At 34.0% G+C, this 25026-nt stretch overlaps 1 protein-coding gene across 2 annotated transcripts; it reads left to right on the top strand.

Annotated features, from left to right (window-relative positions):
• Positions 1-2073: 2073 nt before the first annotated feature.
• LOC140449386 (uncharacterized) lies at positions 2074-23072 on the top strand. 2 transcript variants are annotated; one of them, XM_072542538.1, is made up of 6 exons: positions 2074-2321; positions 5243-5503; positions 12543-12656; positions 16171-16402; positions 16866-17110; positions 20055-23072. In XM_072542538.1, the coding sequence occupies exons 1-6, from the start codon at positions 2319-2321 to the stop codon at positions 20403-20405; spliced, it is 1206 nt and encodes a 401-aa protein (XP_072398639.1). In that variant the 5' UTR covers positions 2074-2318; the 3' UTR covers positions 20406-23072. The 2 variants fall into 2 exon arrangements, with proteins under 2 accessions (XP_072398639.1, XP_072398640.1); XM_072542539.1 differs by lacking the exon at positions 12543-12656.
• Positions 23073-25026: the final 1954 nt, after the last annotated feature.

The raw sequence follows: 25026 nt of genomic DNA, 5'->3' as shown, positions 1-25026 counted from the left end.
CTAGGGATCAACAAATATCATTAAAGTCATTTTAATTAGTTTTATTTTGCTACGATGAAACCAGTAATGAAAGAGTTAAGCCATGGTCCTTTTGTATCATTTTTAAGAGCTGGGATGTCGTCTGGTCCAGTTGCTTTCTTGGTTTGTGTGTGGATACATACTCTTGTTTAATTTTTTCATCTGCTCAAATATTGAAACATATATAGGAGGTACAAGAACTTCGGAGTCATGGAAAGTACTGAGAGGATTGAAACAAAACTCAAAAGAAAAAATTAAATTGGGAAATATACAGGACAAAGAATGGAAGGACTACTACAAGGAACTATTAACAGAACAAAGACCACAATTCATTGGAAAAGAAAACAGGCGAAGACGAAGCAGATTCCCACAACAAGAAATAGAAATAACAGATAGGGAAATGAGAACGGCCATAAAAGCAATCAAAAATAAGAAAGCACCGGGACCTGGAGGCATCTCACCTGAGCTTATAAAATACGGATCAAAAAAATTACACCGGATGATACAATGGATATTTCAGAAAGCCATAAATGGAGAACAGCTCCCAAAGGAATGAACGGCGGCATATATGACATCTGTATTTAAGAAAGGAGATAGAAAACGATGCGAAAACTACAGAGGAATAAGCGTAATATCATCAATAGGAAGAATATATGGAAAGATACTGCGAGAAAAGATAGAGCAAGCGATAAAAGGCAAAATCGGGGAGGATCAGGCAGGCTTCAAGGCAGGAAGATCATGCATAGACCACATATACACACTGGAACAACTGTTGGAAAAGGAAAAATCAAAAAATAGATATACATTTGGCATTTGTGGATCTGAAAAAGGCGTATGACTCTGTACCAAGGTCAGAACTATGGGAGGCAATGTACAAATTAGAAATACAGACGGAACTCATAGAAGCTACAAAAGCTCTGTATAAAGAAAATAAAGTGTCCATTGAAATGGGAAAAGTGTCCATTCAAAATATACTTAGAGAAAGCCTTGACTACATGGAAAAGAAAATGCGAAGGCATGGGAGTACCGGTACGGAACGAATACCTATATACGTTAAGTTTTGCAGACGATCAAGTAGTGATTGCACAAGACCAAGACGACCTCAGCTACATGATGAATAAACTACAAGAAGAATATACCAAGGCTGGCCTAGATATTAACCTCGCGAAAACAGAGTACCTATCTACAAGTGAAGAAGACATAGAAGATCTACAGATTGATGACAACGTAACAATCAAAGGAAAGGATAAATTCAAATACCTGGGGTTTATAATCATGAAAAAGGCAACAACAGAGGAAGAAATTACACAAAGATTAGGACAAACAAGAACAGCAATCAGACAACTTAACTCAGTATGGTGGGATAGACACCTAAATATGAAGACAAAAACGCAGATTTATAAAACATTAGTGCGAAGTATTATGACATATGGGGCTGAAAATTGGATCATAAACAAGAAAAATAGCAGTAAGATAGTAGCAACAGAGATGGAATGCCTGCGAAGATGCTGCAGAGTAACAAGAATGGATAGGAGAAGTAATGATGAAATAAAGCAAAGAACATCAATAGAAACAGACATACTAACATATATAGAACAAAAAAGACTAAAGTGGTATGGACATGTAAGAAGAACTAGCGACAGCAGATGGATAAAGAGAATAACCGAATGGAGCCCCATAGGAAGGAGGAAAAGAGGACGACCCCGAAAATCCTGGAGGAACGAAGTACACGACGCCATGAATAAGAGAGGACTAAACGATGGAGAATGGAATAACAGAGAGAGATGGAAACGGTTGAGCGAGGGAAGGCAGTGAATACTGTAGAATCCCTAAATATATATATAATTTTTTCATTAATAATGTTGATAATTTATTATTTTTAAAGAAATTTTCTGTTGCCCTTTCAACTGTAGCGTATATTTTTAAAGTTTATAAAAGTAACAAACTTACCACGTATGTGTTAACTTTAAACGTACCCATATCTCTCCTATAACCATTTCAAATGAATCAATTCTGTACCGAAACGGTTCTCACATATTAGACGGTCTTTAGACATGTTGGCGTAATCCAGAAAAAAAAACAAAGCCATCAAACATTGTCATCGGTAACGAAACTGAAAGTGGTGGGAACCATAATTGAACTCATGCAGACAATACTAATAATTTCAAAGCGTTTGATGTTATTGTTGTGCGGTGTTACATATTAGGTCCTGGACCATTGTTTATTTGCCTGTGAACAGTTGTGTGTGCATCGTTGTTGGTACAAGAATTAAAGTGGATATTTTAGTTATAGAACATAAGATGGTAAATTAGTTTTTTTATCATTAATAAATATTTTTTTACGGAGTGATAGAGAAAACTTTTGAATGTTATATATATATATATATATATATATATATATATATATATATATATATATATATATATAATCACAAAATAATATTTAGGGTATTAAATCATCGCTGAAAGTAATTTACATTATTTTGACCTTGAACATGGCCATATTAATGTCTCATATTTTGGTAGCAATTTTGCATTACTCAAAATGAATTACCCCAATATATTCATTGATACTCTACTTACCCATATAAGCATTCCTATTCCTAGCTAAGTGTATCAATTTAGGACCCAAGAAGTAAAAGGGTATAAGTGAGAAAAAGTAAATTTTGAGTAAACGCCGTTCAAAGTTGAGCCTTCACTGTAATTGCCATGATTTTTTAATGCTAGTGTTTCTTCTCCAATTAAGTAACTGTAGGCATTATTATTATTGGTAACAAAAAAATCATAATTTTATTGACTTTACTCATTTTGGAACTATTTTTATGTTCTTCTTCTTAGAGTGAAGTCTCCCTACGGAGGTTGGCAATCATAATGGCTATTTTTGTTTTTGAACTTGCTGCTCTAAATAAATCAATCGATCTGCATTCATACCAATCACGTAGATTCTTCAACCATGAGTTCTGCCTTCCACCAACAGATCTTATTTCTTCAATCTTTCCCTATATTATGACTCTCAAAATTTCATATTATGGTCCCCCCATCACGTGTGCTAGGTATTCCAGTTTTCTGGTCTCTATAGTGGTGATTTCTTTACTAACCCTCACCAGTACTTCTTTATTTGTAATTCTATCAGTCCATGATATTTTTAATACTCTGCTGTATAACCAGAGTTCGAAAGCCTCAATTCTTTTTAAATTGCATTTTTTAATGTCCAAGTCTCAGCTCCATATAATAATATTGAAAATATATAACAGCGAATGGTACGTAGTCTGATCTCCAAATTTAAATTTTTGCACATTAGGATTGGCTTCATTCTTATAAATGCTGATCTGGCAATCTCTATTCGCCTGTTTATTTCTGCAGTATGATCATTGGTTTCATTGATCAAAGTTCCCAAGTACTGATATTTTTCTACTTGTTCTATCACGTTACCATTGACTGTCATATGGCTTGTTACCTAAGCCATATTCACCGACATTTTCTCCAACTTTGCCCTGACCTACCTTGGCATTCAGATGGCCCATTACTATATTAATGTCTCTTTGTTGTTCTCATCACCTCGTTTAAAGTATTATAGAATTGTTCTATTTTCTCTTCGTCTTTGTCTGCTGTAGAAGCGTACACTTGTATGATGTTTATTATGTTCTTCTTATCTTTCAATTGTATTAACATTACACGCTCTGAGAATGGAGTAAAGTACAGCATCTCTCCATTTTTTTTGAGATGATGACTCCAACTACGTATCGATGGGTTGTGGTGTCACTTCTGGCATAATAAAACATTTCATGGTTATTTGTGGGACATTTGATATTTTCCTGGCATTTGTGTATCACTCATGCCTAATATGTCTATACCCAAACGATCCATTTCTAAAACCACGTTATCTAATTTTCCCGAAGAGAATAAGCTCCTTACATTCCGTGTATCAATTTTTATGGTTGTCTTTTTCTTATTACGCAGTTTCGCAGGTTTACGACCGAGGAAGCCTTGTATTTATCTATTTATCTTCCCCTGCCGGATCTTGTTATCCGATGTCCATGATCAGTACTTCTCCTTTGTATATCTGCTATGATGATTGTTACTAGGGGTACTCTATGAGTCTTTAATGCAGTGGTTCACCGTTCCCTTCTGCATCCTTATGTCGTTGACCATTCTGTAGGATTCATCCGCCTTTGAAACCGATTTCTCAGTCTCAGGACAAAAGAGTACTCTAAACAGTCACTAACTCAACCGCCCGAAGCCTTTGCCCTGGCTTGCCACCTATTTAAAATTGCCTTGGAAAAGGCAGTCCGAGACATACGAATTACAGACGGTGGTACTATTTACAATAGATCGATACAAATCTTAGCATACGCTGATGATATTGACATAAAAGGGCGTAGCAAGCGAGATGTTGAGCAACATTTCCTAGAATTGGAAACGGCGGCGAAACAGGTTGATGTAGTCATCAACGAAGACAAAACCAAGTACATGTTGGTTTCTAAGGATCCTATAGCAAATGGGTAACGGGAAACAGTATTTGGAAGTTATATCTTTGAACACGTTGACAGCTTCACATACCATGGCTCACTAGTGACTACTACCAATAAAACAAGCGAAGAAATTAAAAGATAAATAAACATTACAAATAGGGCATACTATGGATTTAAAAAACAGTTCCACTCAAGAAATATCCAAATATAGCATATTCTCATATACGGGGTGGAAACATGGACTCTAACGCAGAACGAGGAAAGACTTTTGGTAATATTCGAGCCTAAGGTACTCCGCAAAATATTTGGAGCTATAAAAGATCAATGGCAGTGGCGCAAAATATTTAATTTAGAATTATACCAACTCTTTAATGAACCAAATGTAATAAATAAATAAATAACGTTCATTAAAACACAGCGACTTAGATGGGCCGGACTAGGATCCACAAATATGATGATGAATATACCTCCTTCATGTACAAGTTCTTGAGTCAGTTAAAAATATCTTAGGCAAAGCTTGAGTGACATCTTTCTCACAAAATGCAAAACAAAAAAAAATAACTATTTTCTAACATTGCCAATTGAACATTTTTGTTAATTTCCATTAAAGATATTAAATATAAATGTGCTAAAACTTGATAATGTATTCAAAGCTTCAGAATTTAAAGACTTTCTAATGTTATAAAATATTTTTTCTGTTTTCGGTTATTTGTATATTGTTGTCTTATTCACATTTCTCCAACTTTTTTGTAGCTCTTAACAACCATATGGATCTGCTTCTTCATTTCTTCATCCTTAGCAATTGAAGAACCTATTAGAGCACAGAATCTTAAACCACGCCACTTCAATCCACATCCTTTCCAGAATAGTCCCAACAGGAGATCGGATAGAGTAGGTCCTGTAGTTTTTAATGAAGACCAATCTCTTCAACGTCCTCCTCCAGTCCAGGATATTCCATATCTGAAGGTTGTCAAGAAATACAAGAAGAAGAAAGTAGGAAGATTTGACGTTGAGGTATGTTAAGTACGCATGGATATGTTAATTTATATATCTCAATAATGAAAAGTAGATAATTAAGTATATTTTTTAAATTGTGCTTTTCGCATCTGCCACCATTTCATTGGTTTTGTTTATTTTCCGTGTCAGGACTGACAACTTGCAGGTAATTTACAAAATGAAACCATCTGTTCCTTTGGATCTACGGTAGTATCCGACAAAGTGTCGCTCCAATGCTGAGACTAAAACTTCTACAAGATTTAAGTGTTGTTTGGAGCCTTTGGTGATCAAACATCTTCTTTTTCTTCTTCTTCTTCTTTTTATATAGACATGACTCTGTCTGTTTTTCAATGTGCATCCAGTAAGTTGTGGTTCCATCGTTTTCGTGGTCTTCCTACTGATCGTCTTCCTATTGGGGAACCGTCTCTTGCTGTCTTTACTACTCTATTTGTTATCATTCGGCTGATCAAAAATGGGATGATATATTGTTTCTATTTCTCAAGTTAGGAGAATCCATTCCTATTACAGGAAATATCTTGTAAATAGAGTAGGTTTCAAACACCCAAGTATTATTTGAGCGATCTCATTTATAGCGTAATTACGTCATTTTCGGTATACTGTATAAGATTCAGTATTTCAATGCAGCACCATTTTCCTGATCGACATCCAGTTTGCTCTGGTATTATCTCATGAATAATAAATCTTTGAAAAAGTGGTATAATAATGAAACTGGTAGGAAATTTTTGGCTACAATTGGCACTTTACCTAGTTTCAGTACTGCGACTATTCTGGACTTACAACACAGCTTACGTTTCTTTAAAATCAAGTTAAACAGTAGAGTGAACTCTTTCTCTCTTATCACAGTGCCAACCTAGAACTGCTCTGTTAGTTTTTTCTTAAATTTTTACTTTTATTGTGTTACTTTTTTACCATTTGGATTTTTATGTAGAGTGGTAGGTTTCTAAATGAAGAGAGTGTTCTGCGGAAGAGATTTGAGCCTTGAAATGAAACTTCGCCTGATGAGATGTTACGTACTTTCTGTGCTGTTCTACGGAATGGAGTCATGGACGTTAAAAAAGATTGATACCAAAAAATTAGAGGCATTTGAACTGTGGATGTATCGCAGAATCCTGAGAATATCTTGGACCGAGAGAGTCACAAATGTCGAGGTCTAGAGAAGAATGAGTTAAGAATAGGAAGTCATATTTACGATCAAAAAACGAAAACTGCAATACTTGGGACACATTACAAGAGGCGAAAGATATGAACTACTTCGAATAAATATGCAAGGGAAAATAGCAGGAAAAAGGTCCATAGAAAGAAGACGAAGCTCCTTGCTAAAGAATCTACGGAAATGGTATATCTGTAGCAGCAACGAATTGTTTCGGTCAGCAGTTTCGAAAATACGTATAGCCCTGATGATCGCCAACCTTCGGAACAAAGATGGCACTTGAAGAAGAAGAAGGTAGGTTTCTTCTATTTCTGTAGAAGAACTTGCAAAGTTCTACGCAGATATAAAAACTGTACTGACCAACTCAAGGCTAGGGATCTCACCATTTTAATGGATGGCCGTAATGCTTAAATACGAAAAGGCAGACAAATTAACATTATTAGAGATTTTGGACTTGTCGATAAAAATGAAAAGCGATACTATTTCGCAGAATTTTGCAGAGAAAATAGTCTATGTATAATGAATACCTTTTTCAAACTAACCTAACCTAACCCAAGCTAACCTAACCTTACCTGAAATTGTACACGTGGAAATCTGCAGCAGATACTCCTCGTAATATTGTGAGAAATCAAATTGACTACATAAGTGCTGATATTCCATCTGACCACATTCTGTTGTTGACCCAATTGAAATTAAAGCTTAAACGGACAAGACAACAGCGATGTTCTAATAAACTGCATATGGATTTTATTAGAAACAACAGCCAGGTGATTGCAAACAATTTAAAGAGCAATTTGGAGAATAATTACCAACAAAAACCTGAGGGAATGGTTTAAAAGATCCACTGCATCCCTTTTTCGAGCTGCCTTCAACAAAATTAGTATAGCCAATTTGATAGCCAACGCACGATTATTGAGAATGGCACAGAAAGAAGAAAAAGGTATGTTTCCTCTACATAAAAATTGAATGACTTTCATCATTTTGACCCTGTCAAAATCCTTTTTCATGTCTACAAAACATAGATATGTTTCAAAGCTTTTCCTTTTAATTGTCTGGCTATGAAAATTGAGTAAGTAACTAATAGATTTTCTTTTTATCAATGCGTGCAAATTCGCAAGCATCCCTTAAAGCACAATTACAACTTTTCAAAAGCAGAACCATAATTGTATATTGAAAAAACTGTGTATTTTATAAAAAATATTACAATAATATATGCAGGACCAGCAAAAAATCTCATCAATATTAAATAACACAACACTGTACAATTTGTGAAGTTATTCTACAGGGTGAGTCATAACTATTGGGACATAGACTAAGGACAGGTTATTTGGACCAAAATATGGCTATTGGGGCAAATATGCCTTAAGAAAATGTTGCTGAGAAAAAAGATATAGGGTGTTAAAGTTAATTTTTGTTTTTCGTTTTTTGTTAATAATTTCCCTGTATATTTATACTTGCTATCAAAATTGGCACAGAGGCATAATCTTAGACAAGAAATAGTATTTTATTTACAATTTTACGTTTTGTCATAGAGGGCGCCACGTGGATCATTCCTAATGATCAAATTGAGTCTAAACTTTTTCTGATGAAACTTTTTAGTAATTTTTATTAGAAAATATGACGTAAACATAATTTTTACGTAAAATTGGTACTCTTGTTTAAACGTGATAATTTCAACCGTTTTCGATAAAAACGCAGTCGAACTGCTTAGAGTCTTAAAAAAGGATTTCAAATATTATTTCATTTATAAAAAGTATGCTTTGGACTGTCAGATAATTGTTGTTGGTAAATGTCATTTGTTCAGAGTAAATTATTTTTGATGTGACAGTGTAGTGTAATGTTGCATTTTTTAAAAGTAATCATTACTTTTTTTGATTGAAATGCCTCGTCACAATCATTTTACTAATGAAGAAATGCGAGATACGATTTGCGTATACGCACAAGAAAATTTTTGCGGTCGCTCGGCAGCCAGAAGGTATGGAATGTTATACGCAAACATAAGGCAACCAAATCACAAAACTTTTGCAAGATTATATCGTAGTTTAGGTGAAACTGGGTCATTTCACACTAAAAATCGGGGTGGTCGACCGAAACAAATCACACCTAATCAAGAAGATGAACTTTTGGTTCGAGTAGATGAAAATCCTGAAATAAGTTCACGACATCTATCAGCAGCAACAGGAGTAAGTCAGTCGTCTATTGTTAGAATTCTAAAAAAAAGAGAACCTTCATCCTTATCACTTCACTCCTGTTCAAAATTTACTTCCAACAGATCTTCCACGACGGTTACAGTTTTGCCAACGTATTCTGAATAAACATCGCAATGACAGACACTTTATTAAGAATATTATGTTCACCGACAAAGCAACTTTTACCAGACGAGGGGTTTTTAATTGGCGAAATAGTCATTACTGGGAAGAAGAAAACCCGCATGCTATTAAAGCTAGACATTTTCAGCATGAGTTTAAATTGAATATTTGGTGTAGCATTATAGGCGACCAACTACTAGGGCATTATGTTCTTCCTCCGAATTTAAATGGAGATTCTTATTTATTCTTTTTGGAAAATACTCTTAGTGATATTTTAGATGATCCGTCACTGAATGTAAGAAGAAAAATGTGGTTTATGAAGGATGGAGCGCCACCTCATTTTTCATTAGCTGTTAGAAATCATCTTAATGACGTATTTCCTCAACGATGGATTGGCAGAGGCAGTGATTTTCAATGGCCACCATGTCTTGAGTACAACCCGCTAGATTTTTATTTTTGGGGACATATGAAGTCCTTAGTTTATGCCAATGAAATTAATACAAGAGACCAACTTTGGAGATACATTCAAAATGCAGCTAATCTTATAAGGGGACAGAATAATATTTTTTTAACGTCCGAAAATCCTTTATAAAAAGAATTAGAAAAGGCATAGAAATCGGAGGAGACCATGTAGAACATTTAGTTTTAGTTTTTGTGAGTTCTTTTAAGTTAAAGTGTGTTTAGTTTTGATTTATCGTCAAAACGGAAACCTTACGTTAGTTGCAACTTTGTTTATTAGTTTGGTATTTGATAGTGGAATTGTAAATAAAATACTATTTCTTGTGTAAGATTATGCCTCTGTGCCAATTTTGATAGCAATTTATAAATATACAGGGAAACTATTAGCAAAAAACGAAAAACAAAAATTAACTTTAACACCCTGTATCTTTTTTCTCAGCAACATTTTATTAAGGCATATTTGGCCCAATAGCCATATTTTGGTCCAAATAACCTAACCTTAGTCTATGTCCCAATAGTTATGACTCACCCTGTATATGTTGGTAATTTTAAATTTGACATTACATATTTTTTCTATATAATAGTGAAGATTCTAAAAAAATTCTATTGTTATAAACAGTTAATATTTTCCCGTAGCAATTATTATAAAAAACTTTGTTGTTGAGACACGTTTACTAGTATAAAAATCATTTGAGGACAATAGTCTACTAACCCAATACATTTATATAACTAAATCTACAACATAATTTGACAGAACATTTCCCAAAGAGGCGAATAATTAGACGGCGATTTTAATAATGAGTTGGGAAACTTATGTAAACCTACCATGCGAAAATTGTTTTAGTTAGTAAAGGTAGTTGAACTATTATATGCGATATAAAGATCTAAGCAATTAAAAAACATTGCTTTTCTTCTTAAATGAAAATTATTTTGGCTTTAATCGTCTTACTGAGCTTAATCGTAAGTGGAGACTTGTTTCTTTAAAATTATTTTTGCTCCAAAAATTCCCAACAAGTTAGTATATAAATACAACGTTATTCTTATATATATAACGAGTTTATTACAGCTGCCGCCGTTTCTCGCAACCTAGCTTCCAACGCTTGCGATCGTTCCAGTCATCTACTTGTAGACCCCTATCTTTCATTGCACCTTTTACTTCTTGTCTCCACGATCTTCTTGGTCTTCCCTTTTTCCTGCGGTTGGTGGGGATCCACTGTAACATTCTCTTTGGCCATCGTTGATCATTCATCCTTTCTACATGGCCATACCATTTCAGCCTTTTGCATTCTATAGTTTCCAGGACGTCAATGTCTGTGCCCATACGCTCTCTGATTTCAGTATTCCTTACTCTATCTCTTCTAGTGAGTTGGCAACATCTTCTCCAATAATTCATTTCCATTGCTTTTATTTTGGATGCGTCATTTTTATTTATTACCCAAAGCTCTGAACCATATGTAGCAATGCTTTCTATGATACTTTTGTATATTCTAATTTTTGTGTTTCGGGTGGTTGTTCCAAAGTATACTATTCAGTTGACGTATTACTGAATTTCCTTGACCAATTCTAGTAGCTATTTCTTTTGTATTCCGACCATTGTTCCTAATGTTTACACCGAGATATCTATAGCTATCAGTTTTTTGAATTTGTTTGCTTCCTAGTTCTAAGTGCTTTCCTTCACCTCCCACTACTACGTACTCTGTTTTTGATGGAATAATTGATAAGCCCCACTTAGTATATTTTTCATCTATTTTTCGTAACATGTAGTGGATATCATCTTGATCTTCTGCAAGTATTACTTGGTCATCAGCAAAATGCAAGCTGTACAGTGTATGGTCTCCAATTTTAACACCCATAGGTTCACATTTTCTTTTCCAAATATCCAAAACCCCCTCCAAATAAATCTTAAAGAGTGTAGGTGCAATGCAGCAGCCTTGGCGAAGTCCTTTGGTCACTTTTATCTTTTTTGTCACTTTTTGTCCAATCTTTATTACACTCGTCATATCATCGTACAACTCCCTTACAGCATTAATGTAAATCGGTGGAATATTCTTGTCTTCTAGCACCTGCCATAGCTTGGCTAATGGGACGCTGTCATACGCTTTTTGAAGATCAATAAATACCATGTGTGTCTCCATATTGTTCCAAACGCTTTTCTATTGTTTGTTTTAGGCAGAACACATTGTCTATACAAGAACGACCAGTACGAAAGCCACTCTGATCTTCAGCGTCTTCCCAGCAATCTTCAATTCGGCTTTTAATTATCTTCCCGTAGACTCTACAGATTGAGTTAGTTCCACTAAGCCCTCGGTAGTTCTTACAATCTTTTCTGTCGCCTTTATTTTTGTATAGATTGCTGATATATGCAGTTTTCCATTCTGGGGGTAGCTCGTCTCCTCTCAAGAATAAATTAAAAGTATAAGCCAATAGCTGAAATAGTTTGTCAGGGCCATATTTAATCAGTTCAATGGGTACTCCCCCCGGTCCTGGAGCCTTTCCATTTTTCATAGCGTTGGCGTGTTTTTTAATTTCTTCTGGTGTTATTTCAGTTTCTTCGCGGTAGGAAATATCATATTTTTGGTAGCCAATATCTTGGAATTCTGTTCGAGCATTTGTTCATAATATTCGACCCATAATTCTGGGGCTATTAGAGTTAACCTACTGCATTCTTTTTTATCTGTTCTACTACCTCTAATTGTTTTCCAGGCTTCTTTACTTCTTGCTGTACCCATAAAATTTTCTACGTTATCACAGGCTTTATTCCACATCTCATTTTTGGTTTTATTTACCTCTTTTTTTACTTCTTTGTTTAAGCTGTTGTACTGTTGTCGATAGTAAGGGTCCTTTGTTGCTAGCCATTTCTATTTTTTATGCTATCCACTTCTCCAATAGCTTCCATTGCAGCTTCGTCAAGAGCTTTCATAATTTCGTTGTACGTATTAATTGGTGAGGAGTAACAAACATCGTGCAATTTCAGATTCAACCTCATTCGATGCAGAAACTGGGTAGACTCATTTTCAAAACCTTGTAGATTATATCTCTTTGTTGAAATGTCTTGCATTATCATCGAACAATGTTATTCTTGCAGTTTTAAAATATTTTAACCCTTTTCTATTTACAGGAGGAAAAGATTAATCCTCAATTGCAGCAAGCTCTAGCGAAACATGGTGCTAAAGTTCTTAAACTTCCTCCTGAAAAGTTGGCCAGAGATCATATTCCATTTGTTAGAGAAATCGTAAGTTCTATTCATATTTTTTTTTTCTTTAGGTTGTGTAACTATTTAGCTTAGCCATTCAAACCACTAGTACTAATTACTTATTTACAGAGTACTTATATTATGGGTGTAGTTACGATACAATTATCATTTAACCATTATCAGCATCTTGATGCATTTCCAACATTCTTCGCCAACCCCTTTCTCTTCAAAACATCCTCTTTTCGTGGATTTCGGTCATTTATCACTGTACTGAAGTACATGATCTGCTATGTCTACTCAAATTTCTTCCTCCCAGTGACCTTATGAAATATTCTTATAAGTCATCGCTCGTCAGGCATTCTTAATAAATGTTTAAACAACTTTAAGTACGGTTTTTTGTTCGGCCCATCTTTATTTCTTCCATTTTCATTTGAATTCTTACTTGTTAGTTACTCGTCCTTTCTATTATTAATATTCTTGGCTTTATCCACTCTTTTCTTATTTTTATTTGAGGTATTTTTATCTCGCCGTAAATTAAGACCTCCTAAGATTTGCTTACTTTCTGGAATTATGCGTTTTATTTTCGTTTCTCCCAATCAGTTCTTATCAAAAAATGGCCTATATGCTTGAATTTCTCCACTTGATTTATATTTAAGTTATAATTAATTTTAGTTAGTAAAGTATAGTTAACTAGACGGGAGATGGTTCTTGATAAATGGTCCTCATAAGAAAACTAACTCTCACTTATGGCTCCACGTGTCACACTTCGGAAAACTGCGTTGGTTCGCAGGCTAAACTGAGGGTAGCCAGATATGGCGAAAATTTCACCGAGCGATTGCCGGTTTAAACAATCCCACACTTACTATCCAATGGCTTCGGGCGGATGAATTGATAAGTGGAAGAGCACTCTTATGTCCTGGCGCTAAGAAATTGACACCAAAGGCGAACGAATCAAGTAAATGGTCAACGGCATAAGGATGTAAAAGGCAAGGAGAAACCACTGTATTAAAGATCCAATTGGATATCTCTAGTACAATCATCATGGCAATGAGTACTAAAAGAAAAAAAGAAACTGATCATCGGAATCCAAGATCTGGCAGGGGAGGAACAGACAAGCACTCCACTGTACCCGTGAAACTCTATTTGCATTCAACATGTGAACCAAGATATGTACGTCTGTTTCATAGATTACAACAGGGCTTTTGATAAAATCCGTCACAAAGAGCTAATAGACGTCCTCAAAGCAAAACAATTACAATACAATGACCTTCGAATTATAACAAATCTATATTATAAAGAGCAGTCACGCATACGCATTAATGAACACACATCAGAAGAGTTCGAAATTAAAAGAGGAGTGCGACAGGGGTGTTTATTATCACCACTACTATTCGATGCATAATCTAAAGAAATTATGCAAAGAGCTCTTGAGGGACAAACAGCAGGAATAAAGGTCAATGGTTCTTGCTGATGCTTGAAGTTAACTTCAAGCACCAACAAGAAACGCTACTACTTGACTTGACAATCGCAAGTGCAAGCTCGCCGAAACGTCTTCAAAATAATGGTTTTTATCAAAACCAAAATTATTCAACGCGAAGTCAAACTCGGAAAACCACACACAGATATATATATATATATATATATATATATATATATATATATATATATATATATATATATATATATATTGTTATGATATGTAAAATCGAGAAAAATATTGGGTTGATTAAAATATTTCAAAGTTCAAAAACATTAAAATAATTCAGATAAGTAGGATAATAACCAACAAACATTTCGAAGAAGGAAAGTTATTAAATTCTTGGATTACCTGTACTAAACAAAATGTAAGCTTTGCATAAATTATTTCTTTGTTATACTTGAGTGACCCGCATAATTTTAAGTGAAATCCAAAGACAATTGAACCGGGTTTTCCAAATACATTAATGCAGTGATTAAAGACAATAGAAGAGATTTTAGAAAGAGGTTTTTGTTAGTTTTTAAGAATTATAGAAAAATATTATTTGTAAATAAGTTTTAGGAAATTTTATAATTATAGGTAAAAATTTGTTTGTTATCGAAATGAAAAAATGGGGGAATTGTGACGAGTTTTGATTGGCGGAGATTGAAAAAGGTGGGATAGGTATGTAGGAATGAAAGTTTAGCTAGATTTAGGAGAGAGAAAAGATAATCAGTTGGTTTTCCAAGTCTGTAAGACGAACAGTGATTGTTCTCTGGCGGTTCCCGAGAAGTAGCAAGCAGTAGTGTTGAATGTTAGTGAGTTTTTGTGGAGTTAGTGTATCTGACAGAAGCTGAAGCAGCAAAATATTGTAAGTCATATTTTTCTACTTATATTCCAAGAGTCACTGTTCAGGCCAACGAGAGATTCAGTTTATCGTAAAGAGAAGATATTCCAAGAGTCATTTTTCACTCGGGCCAACGAGAGATTCAGTTTATCGAGAGGAGAAAGGCTATCATAATTTGAATGATTTGTGCTTTTGAAGGAGATCATTAAGGACGATATACTTGCAACAATCTGTTGTAAGATTGCTGATTACATAGGGAGCGGTTGAGAGGAGATAATATAGTCTACAAGGAACAAGGATTTGGACCACTCATCATCAGAGAGAGATATTTTTGTTTTCTGCAGTTTTTTTTTTTATTGATAACACAATTTTTACACTTAATTTAGAAAGGATATAAATATTTTGATTAGGAGAGTTAGAATAGTTTGGGATTTTGAGATTTCAATTAATATTGTTTGTACCATTAATTTTGATTGTTCACGTACGTAGAACAAAATTTTGAGAATCATTATATGAGATTTGTTTATTGAAAACTTTTGAGTGTGAATTATTTCATTATTTTTATTTCAATATATAGTGTTAGATCATATGTGTTTTTTATTATTCCGGTATTCTTTGGACCTTACCTTTCACATGTAATAGCATAGATATTGAAGCACGAATTTAACCCTGAGATAAAAGAATTAAAAATTGTGATAGAGTCATAATCATATCATTTAAATAATTTTAATTAATCAAAAAATTAATTAGCTAATTATTGCTTGGCGCACCAAGACTTTAAATATCACAATAATATATATATATATATATATATATATATATATATATATATATATAAGTAAACGTTAAATATTGGGTTTGCTGCAATAAAAAATGAAACGTGTACTCTTTTAAATTTTTATTCCAAGCTTTCGGACATTGGTTATGTCCTTCATCAGGGAGCTACAAATGTGATGAATAAATTGTTGGCGTTGGTATAATTAATGAAAGATGATGAAAGACATAACCAATGTCCGAAAGCTTGGAATAAAAATTTAAAAGAGTACACGTTTCATTTTTTATTGCTGCAAACCCAATATTTAACGTTTACTTCCTTACGTTGTGAGCAAATACTTCTGGTTCATTATATATATATATATATATATATATATATATATATATATACATATTTATATATATATATATATATATATATATATATATATATATATATATATATATATATATATTATATTTTATTAATTCTTTAGGAAAAACATCATCCCAACTACGCATTTTCATACAAAGTACTAGATCATTCCTCTGGTGACGACTTCTCCCATTCCCAAGTCCAGGATTCCAGGACTACAAACGGAGAATACCGAGTTAAATTACCGGACGGCAGACTTCAAATTGTGTCTTACACTGCGGATCAAAACGGTTATAAGGCAGATGTGAAATATATGGAAAGTGAGGATATTGAAAAAAAAATTTACCATCCATGTAAGTTCAAAACTTAAATAATATAATACTAGTAATAATGTTTATTTAGGAGGCTTACATAGATTACAAGGTACAAAATACTAAATAAACATAAAAAATCACTGAAGTAGAGCTACTATAAAAGTAGCACCCCTTGTGCATGAGACTTAAAAATATATATTCAAACAAAGAAATATTTAACAATTATAAAAATATAAATAGTAAGTTGAATATGCGTACTTACATTAAATACATTACTTTTAATTTTAATATAGCATGTGACACAACTGCGAGTACATAAATACTTACATGTGTTATCCCCCCAGGTTTTTAATAACTATTTCCAGTTCCAAAACCTCTTCAGTCCTGTAAAATCTCTCAGAGAAAAAAAATTACAGAAAAAGAGTAATAATAATGAACTAACTTTAGGGGTCATAGTCCACCATTAAATGCTTATTCTGGCATTTACTTAACTCTGTTTCAGCTCCCGTATACCATCAAATTCAGCGCCTACCGATCCGAGAACACCCGGCGGTTAAAGCAAATAGAAAACACTACTACCACGATGTACAAGCCAACAACCATCATCGCGAATTGGCTAAATTTAGTTCAATCGTACCAACGGTAGTTCCAGTCCCAGTCAACTACAATCAGTACGACGGAGACTACGGAAACATTGTAGTGACACCGAGTCCTGGATATTCCAACGGAGTTGCTGCTAATGCCCAGGTTGGTTCATTTTGTGTAAATTTAAGAGTAATCGGTCTTTATATTTGAACGGACTGTTTAATTATATTAAATTCTTAAATCTCGGAATAAAGAAAGAGAAGATTTTATTCCTTAACTTGGCAAAAGCTTAATTTTGAATATAAAAATCTACATAAAAATATTCTTTAACCCTTAACTTGGCAACGTATGTTATAATATACATAATATTTCAAATTTTTTATTTGACAATCAATAGTATTTGAAACCCAGTTCTTGGCAATGTATAGTTGAGTATACACTACCGTAAGTAGCCGAGTGGAAATCAGCCCGAAAATTCTTAATTTCGCGCATTTAGTTCTGATGGTATGGATACAGTCTCGACAACAAATGGTAAGTGTTTATATTAGTTTATTGTTTTTCATTGTACAGTGCTAATTTTTTGGGAACTTATTTTTGAAACATTATACTGTTTATGTATAAACAAATTTTTGGTGTAATGTAAATATTTTTTCAGCAAATCGATTCAAAACTTTATGTATTGTATAGTATACACCGCCCGATATGACTTATTTGACATTAATTTTTTTTCAGACTAAAACAAGGAGAATTTATAGAATAATGACTCTTTTGCCTCCAGTTGGTGCTGAAAGCTACCCAGAGAGTAGTGGTGATGACGAACAAGAGGTATTATCTCGTAATTTATTGAAAAAATTCACAGAAGACACAGATGATGTTGAAGAACATATAACTTCTGAAGAAGATATATAAGAAGCTGTAGAAATATTATCTGTTTCAGTCAGTAAAGGAGGACTAGCAGCAGCTACTCCTTCAGTAGTGCCACAATTTTCTCCAGTAGTGATATTGTTCTCCATTTTCTAGTATACGGTGCAATGGACAGGTGCAGAAATTGCAAGAAGGGACAAACTGCCATATTTTGTAACAAGTATAATATTAGACTATGTTTAGTGCAGAACAGGAATTGTTTTATGGATGTTCACATTAATAAATAAATTTTTTTTATTAAATTTTGATAGTTCTTATTCATATTCCTTGTCCTTCATAATTTGGCAATGTATGATATGCTATACAGACCTATTTTTCGGTCTATTTGGCGATGTATACTCTGGTATACAATCCAAATTTTTGACATATATATGTCATATATTTTTTTTGTTATTATAGAATATTTCTATGATGCCCAAACAGCAAACATACCAATTTTCAGATTTTTAGATTCAAAATTAACCTTTTGCCAAGTTAAGGGATAACAACAAAAAAAGATGACATCTATATGTCAAAAATTTGGATTGTATACCAGAGTATACATCGCCAAATAGACCGAAAAATAGGTTTGTATAGCATATCATACATTGCCAAATTATGAAGGACAAATAATATGAATAAGAACTATCAAAATTTAATGAAAAATATTTATTTATTAATGTGAACATCCATAAAACAATTCCTATTATGCACTAAACATAGTCTAATATTACAGTTGTTACAAAATATGGCAGTTTGTCCCTTCTTGCAATTTCTGCATCTGCCCATTGCACCGAATACTGGAAAATGATCCAGATGATCTAATCTGATCTCATCTTGGTATTTAGGCTTTACAGGGTTTTTAATTTTTTGAAAGGTAGTGGTAGCTGCTCATTGCTGGGACATCCTCTTTTTATTTTGTCAACCTGCAGTAGACTTTTTTCAAGTTTATTTCTAAATTGTTTCAAAAGAATAACTGTTTTTTTATCTTCTTGTAGAATGCTTGCATCACGTTTATATAGTAGCCAAGCATTATTAATGGATATATCTATAGTTTGAGAAAAAATACCCATATACCATCTATGTGTATTGAAGAGTATTCTATATAGAGCAATCAAAATGTCTACCAAATCCACACCACCCATATAACTGTTATAGTGTTTTATTAACTGTGGGCATGGAATGTGCATTTTCCTGTTTTCCATTTTGGAGAATCTTTGTATGATTGACATTGGAATGAAGGCTACATAAGAACTATATAAGGTTACGGACTTGTTATCGTACCACTTTACAACGACAATGCGACTATCATTGTCTACTCTTTGGTCAAAAGAAGCTCTCCCATCTTTCTTCATTTTTTTATCAGATTCAAGTGAGCAAACCCGTAATCTGTCTTTTCTAACAGTTCAAAAAGAAAGTATTCCAAATTCACTTCGAAGATATGTAACAAGTTCTAAACTTGTAAAATAATTATCGAAATAAACCGTCGATAAAGGTTTATTTTGGATTGTTGAACGTAGTGCTAAAACACATTTTGCCCCAAATCCCATTGTGGCGAATTAAACAAACGATGAACTATTACGGGAATTAATAATAATTAAATTAATATCAACAATATTTCCTTCGATAGCCCTGGCGAGATGAATGAACTTTTACTCATAGGTGCAAATAATGATCAAAGTTTAAATGGTTGCAATAAACAATCAAAAATAATTTATAGGTTCAGGTAAAACTAGGTAAACTTACCGCTAATTGAAGCTAATTACCATGATTTACACTACTTTAGGAAACAACGAACAAAACGAATTCAATATGAGGTTTCATTGTCGAGTTGCGTCTGTCCCCCTTAACGACTCACGCTCTTGTGCCTAGCGAGATGCATTCCCCGCGCGGTACTATAGGGATCGTAGGAATACAGGGAGGACAAATGTATTGATTAGTTTACACAAACATATTTGCCAAAAAGGGAAATCAAATACTATTGATTGTCAAATAAAAAATTTGAAATATTACGGATATTATAACATACTATGTAATGTGCCGTTTTCTCTTGGTACATTTGATGGAATTCAAGAAAACCTCCCTTTTAACCAATTTCCTTCCGGCGTTCGTAATAGATGACAAATCACATCATCACAGTCTCTTCTTGTCGCTTTAACTCAACAACTTGTATGTTCTTTATCATTTATTGTTTTTTTTTCAGCTTCCTCTTCCACTAAACGTTCAAATTTTCACCACCAACGCAAGAGACTACCACAACCCAGGTAGCTACGTTCCGATCGTAGCCAGCACTCCGCACACTTACCATTCGAAGGATATTAGCCACTATCGCCAACATCCTATCTCTCCACAGATCATCAACAACGGAGACCAAGGAATCGTCGTTCCTCTGTCGACGCCTTCGTCGTTCGTGCTGACAGACCAACACGGACAAGTCATCGATAACATCAAGTTAGTGACGAGTACAGCTGTGCCTTACGTCGTGTCTTCTACTCCAATGCCTCATTTTGTAAGGATTCATTCTACAGCTTCGCCATCTAGAAGGTATAACTAGATATTTTTAAATGAAGCGCAAGAACGCTATAAAGAATCGTTTGGTTAAGTCAACAAAGCGTTTTATCCTGTACTAAGAAATCTAACTAAGCCTTAACCTACAGCAGTTAATTTTTCATACATTTGAAAATGATTTCTACGAAACAAATTTCTTTAATTCGTTTTAAGTATAAAGAGTGACCCCTTAGGCAGCTGAAAGTATTTTTTTCTTCAAGGATGTTCTTTGTATACATTACGATATTTTTGGCCTATATTTTGGTCTCGTCAGACAATCAAGAAAAACTCAGGAGATAGAAATTTTCCACTTTACGATAACTTTTGTGGTCATCCGAGGTAGATGAAAAGTTTTTAAGAATCCTGCCCCATGGATCTGTTTTCGATCTGCTACTGCCTGATGAGGCCCAAATATAGGCTGAAAATTGTAGTATAGTCGACTCTCGTTAATTCGAAACTCGAGGGACTTTTAAAATATTACGAATTATTGAGTGTTTGAAATATCAAATGGTTCGAAATTTGTGAGAGAAACTAAATAAAACTTCGAATTATTAACTGTTGATCAATTGTTATTTAGTAACTGCTATTTTATAACGATGTCAAAAGTGTAGAGGTACATTCGTGTAGATACATGTATGTATTCATAATGTGAATTAATCAATCTTTCGAAAGAACTGTATTATACTGCTTTGCTTCAAAGCACATTGCTGCTGCTCAGACTGCTCAATAACTTTTTTTAAGAGAAAAAGTGCCTAAAATTCTTTTTCATCACTTTCGTTTTGTAGACAGAAGATTTGTAATGTATCGAATGAGGATCTTGCTTCCTTAACTGACACCTCTGCCAAAGGTTCTGATGTATCGTATTACTCTTCATCGGTACTTTTTTCATTCGTATCTGTCGCAGATAAAATTTCGCCATCGGTTAGTGAACCTGAGCAACATCTTCACCCACTTGAACAAAGTCAGAAAAACTCACATCGCTGAGATTAACTAATGGTTCTATTGCTGGTTCTTTATCATCCATAAGTATTGGAATATTTTCCTGATCTTCTTTTAAGAAACCGGTATTTTTGAAGCAGTTGAGAATTGTTAGAGCTGTTACACCTTTCCATGCCTTGTCAATCAGTAAAATAGATGTCAGAACCGTAATATTTGCAGTTAGCTGCTGGTCGAGAGATTCTAAAATGAGCTTAACAATTTATTTGCGATAGAACGTCTTAAAATTATGGATGATCCCTTGGTCCAATGGTTGCAATTTGGAAGTTGTATTTGGCAGAAAGAAGTAAAGTTCCACGTTGGACAATGTAGTACTTGTAGGAGGACTGTTGTGGACAGTGCAATTGTCTAAAAATAGTAAAATTTTCCGGTTTTGTCGTTTCATGTCCCCATTAACTGTTAAAAGCCAATTGATAAAAAGTTCTTTCGTCATCCAAATTTTTTTGTTAGCACGATAATCCGTAGGAAACGATTTCACACCTTTGAAACATCGCCGTTTTATTGCTTTTCCTAACACTAAGGGTTTAACTTTTCCTGATTCGTCCATATTTGCAAGTAAAAATGTCAACCCTCTTTACTATGTTTTCCCCCACGACATTTTTTATCTTTAAAAGTAAGCGTCTTGTCCTGTAAACATTTGAAAAATAGGCCAGTTTCATCAGTATTAGAAATGTCTCGGGCATCATAGTTTTCAATCAAAGTCTTCAATTTACCGTGACAATCTAAGCAAACTGCATCATCAACACTTCCACTTTCCTCACAAACTTTTTTAAACACAACTCCATTTCTCTTTTTGAAATTTGTAAGCCACCCCTCACTTGCCTCAAAGTTTTTGATGCTTAGAGTAGACGCGAACTCTTTTGCTTTTTCCTTCAACAAGTTTCCCGTAATAGACACTTTTTGTCCTCTACACTGTCTCAGCCAAATGACCAGACTTTCTTCCAGACGAGGAAATTCACCTTTAGTAGTTCTTTTCCGTACTAGAGCAGTTTGAGCAGCATTAATTTTCTCCTTGTGCTTTATTGTGGTTGAGAGAGTACTCAGAGGAATCTTAAATTCTTTTGCAACATCACATTTCTTCTCACCTTCCTCTACTTTTTGAATTGCCTTCTTCTTTTCAGCAATCGTCCAACATTTATACTTTCTAGGGCTCATGACTAACAAAATTTTAATCTGTATACCAACGAAAGAGTAACAGGTGGTACATACAATCTTTCCGCCTCTTTCTCTCTGCAACTTAGAATTGTCGAGTGTTGGACGTCGATGGGTTCGAATTAACGCGTCGTTTTGTTACATAGCAATGATTTTTTTCGTTTGACTTACCAAGTGCATAAAAATGTATTGATTTAGTTCGAAATATAAAAAGATTTTGTAGGGAACTCGTGATAACTTTGAATTATAGAGAAGTTCGAATTATCGCAGGTTTGAATTAACGCGAGTCGACTATATTAACAAAGGGCAAATTTTTAGAGCAAAAGAAAAATCTTTTATTACTTTTTGTTTACATTTCAAATAGTTTTCTCAGAGACTGCCCTTCTTATCATCCTTTCAATTGATGCAACAGTTTATTCAAAAAGAGCCTCATTTTTATATAAAAGAAAAATTTGTTTATTTATAGTTATATATTATACGTTATTGATAAGAATTTTTTATACAATATAGATTTAGTCCGAATGAACTCTTCTTTATTATTTACCTTTCCCATGCATTTATAAAGGGTGTTTTATTTAGAGGTACAGAACTCTAAGTAGAATAAAACAAAGATGATTTTTATAAATTGACACGAAATTGACTTTATTCGAAGGATAATCTTTTGGTATTATAATTTAAATATGATTTCTGCCTTATAACTGTCATGGCCAATTTTCGATCACTTTTTCTAATATTTGTCGCCGTATATCGGCATGCGCGGCGACTGTTGTCCTTCAAGTGGTCAATCGATTCATTCTTATCGGCGTAGACTAGCAACTTCACATATCCCCACATAAAATAGTCTAGCAGTGTCAAATCGCTTGATCTTGGAGGCCAATTCACGGTAGGAAACGTGAAACTATGCGGTTACCAAACGTTTCCTTCAATAAAGCAATTGTGGCACGAGCTGTATGACATGTTGCGCGGTCTTACTGAAACGACAGCTCCTGTACATCTCCTTCTTCTTTACGTGCCATCTTCGCGACGAAGGTTCGGAATCATCTCTGCTATTCTAACTTTTGACACTACAGCCCGAAAGAGTTCAGTTGAGCTGCATTCAAACCATTCTCTGAGGTTTCTCAGCCAGGACATTCTTCTTCTGCTTATGCTGCACTTTCCTTGAATCTTTCCCTGTATTAGTAGTTTTAAGAATTCATATGAAGCGATCACTATTTGGTACTTGATAAAATTAGATTCAATGAAAGATGGAAAGAGAAGCTTAAACAAACGAATGCAGAGGAAATAATAAAAATAGAAAATTTAAGAGATGACCCCATAAAATCATTATATCAAAAATGGCTAGAACAGAAAATACAAATGGAGAATATCGAAAATGAAAGCAATGTAGAGACTAGCTGGAGAAAACTTAAGAAAAATATTCTGGATGCTGCCCGAGAAGCTCTTGGAACGAAAAAATAAACAAAAAGTGGTCAACGAAAACACCATAGTTTACACTAGGTTAAACAAAAATGTCACCAAAAAAAGAAAGCTTTCCTAAAATATAAGTCAGAAAAAACGAATGAATCATATGAAGAATATAAAAGAATAAGAACTGAAACTCATCAAATGGTAAGAAAAACAAAAACAGATTACTGGGAAAGATTCACAAAAGGACTAGAGATGGATTTCTATGGACAACAGAAACAAATATGGCGCTTGATAAGACAACAAAGAAGCGAAATGAAAGAACTAGTTGAAATAGAACACATACAAGAGGATACATGGGTGGCCTTCCTGACAGAAATGTTTAAAAAACAAAACGAAGAACCTTTACCAGAAACGCCAAATATAATAACTGAGGAAAAGACCGAAATCTCCCAAAACGATGTGAAAGAAGGAATAAACAAACTAAAAAAACAGAAAGTCACCAGGAGAAGATCAAATACCAAATAAACTCTTAAAATATGGAGGTGATCACCTTGTACAACAACTGCAACTTCTTATTAATAAAATAATCACCACGAACAGAATACCAGATGAACGGAGGAGAGCGATCATGGTAATGTTCTTCAAAAAAGAAGATAAGAAAGACCCCAATAATTATCAAGCAATAAATCTATTAAATACAACACTCAAATTGACAACAAGAATAATAGCGACAAAAATAAACGAACGAATATCTCTGCAAGAGGAACAGCAAGGATTTCGGACAGGAAGATCATGCACGGATGCAGTTTTTGTAATAAGACAAATAAAAGAAAAATCGCTGAAATACAACAAACCAGCATATATGTGTCTGATAGATTTGAAGAAAGCTTTTGATAGAGTGAGAATTCGGGACGCGATACATTTATTATATGAAAAGGGAATATCACTGGATTTAGTAAAAACCATTGAGAATATATATATATATATATATATATATATATATATATATATATATATATATATATATAAAGATAACATAGCTATGGTAAGGTGTAAAGGAAAACTATCGCAAC

The sequence above is a fragment of the Diabrotica undecimpunctata genome, chromosome 9 (assembly GCF_040954645.1).
Source record: "Diabrotica undecimpunctata isolate CICGRU chromosome 9, icDiaUnde3, whole genome shotgun sequence".
Classification (NCBI taxonomy): Eukaryota; Metazoa; Arthropoda; class Insecta; order Coleoptera; family Chrysomelidae; genus Diabrotica; species Diabrotica undecimpunctata.
Note: the sequence above shows the minus strand (reverse complement) of the source record. Positions and strands in the feature narration are given on the sequence as shown.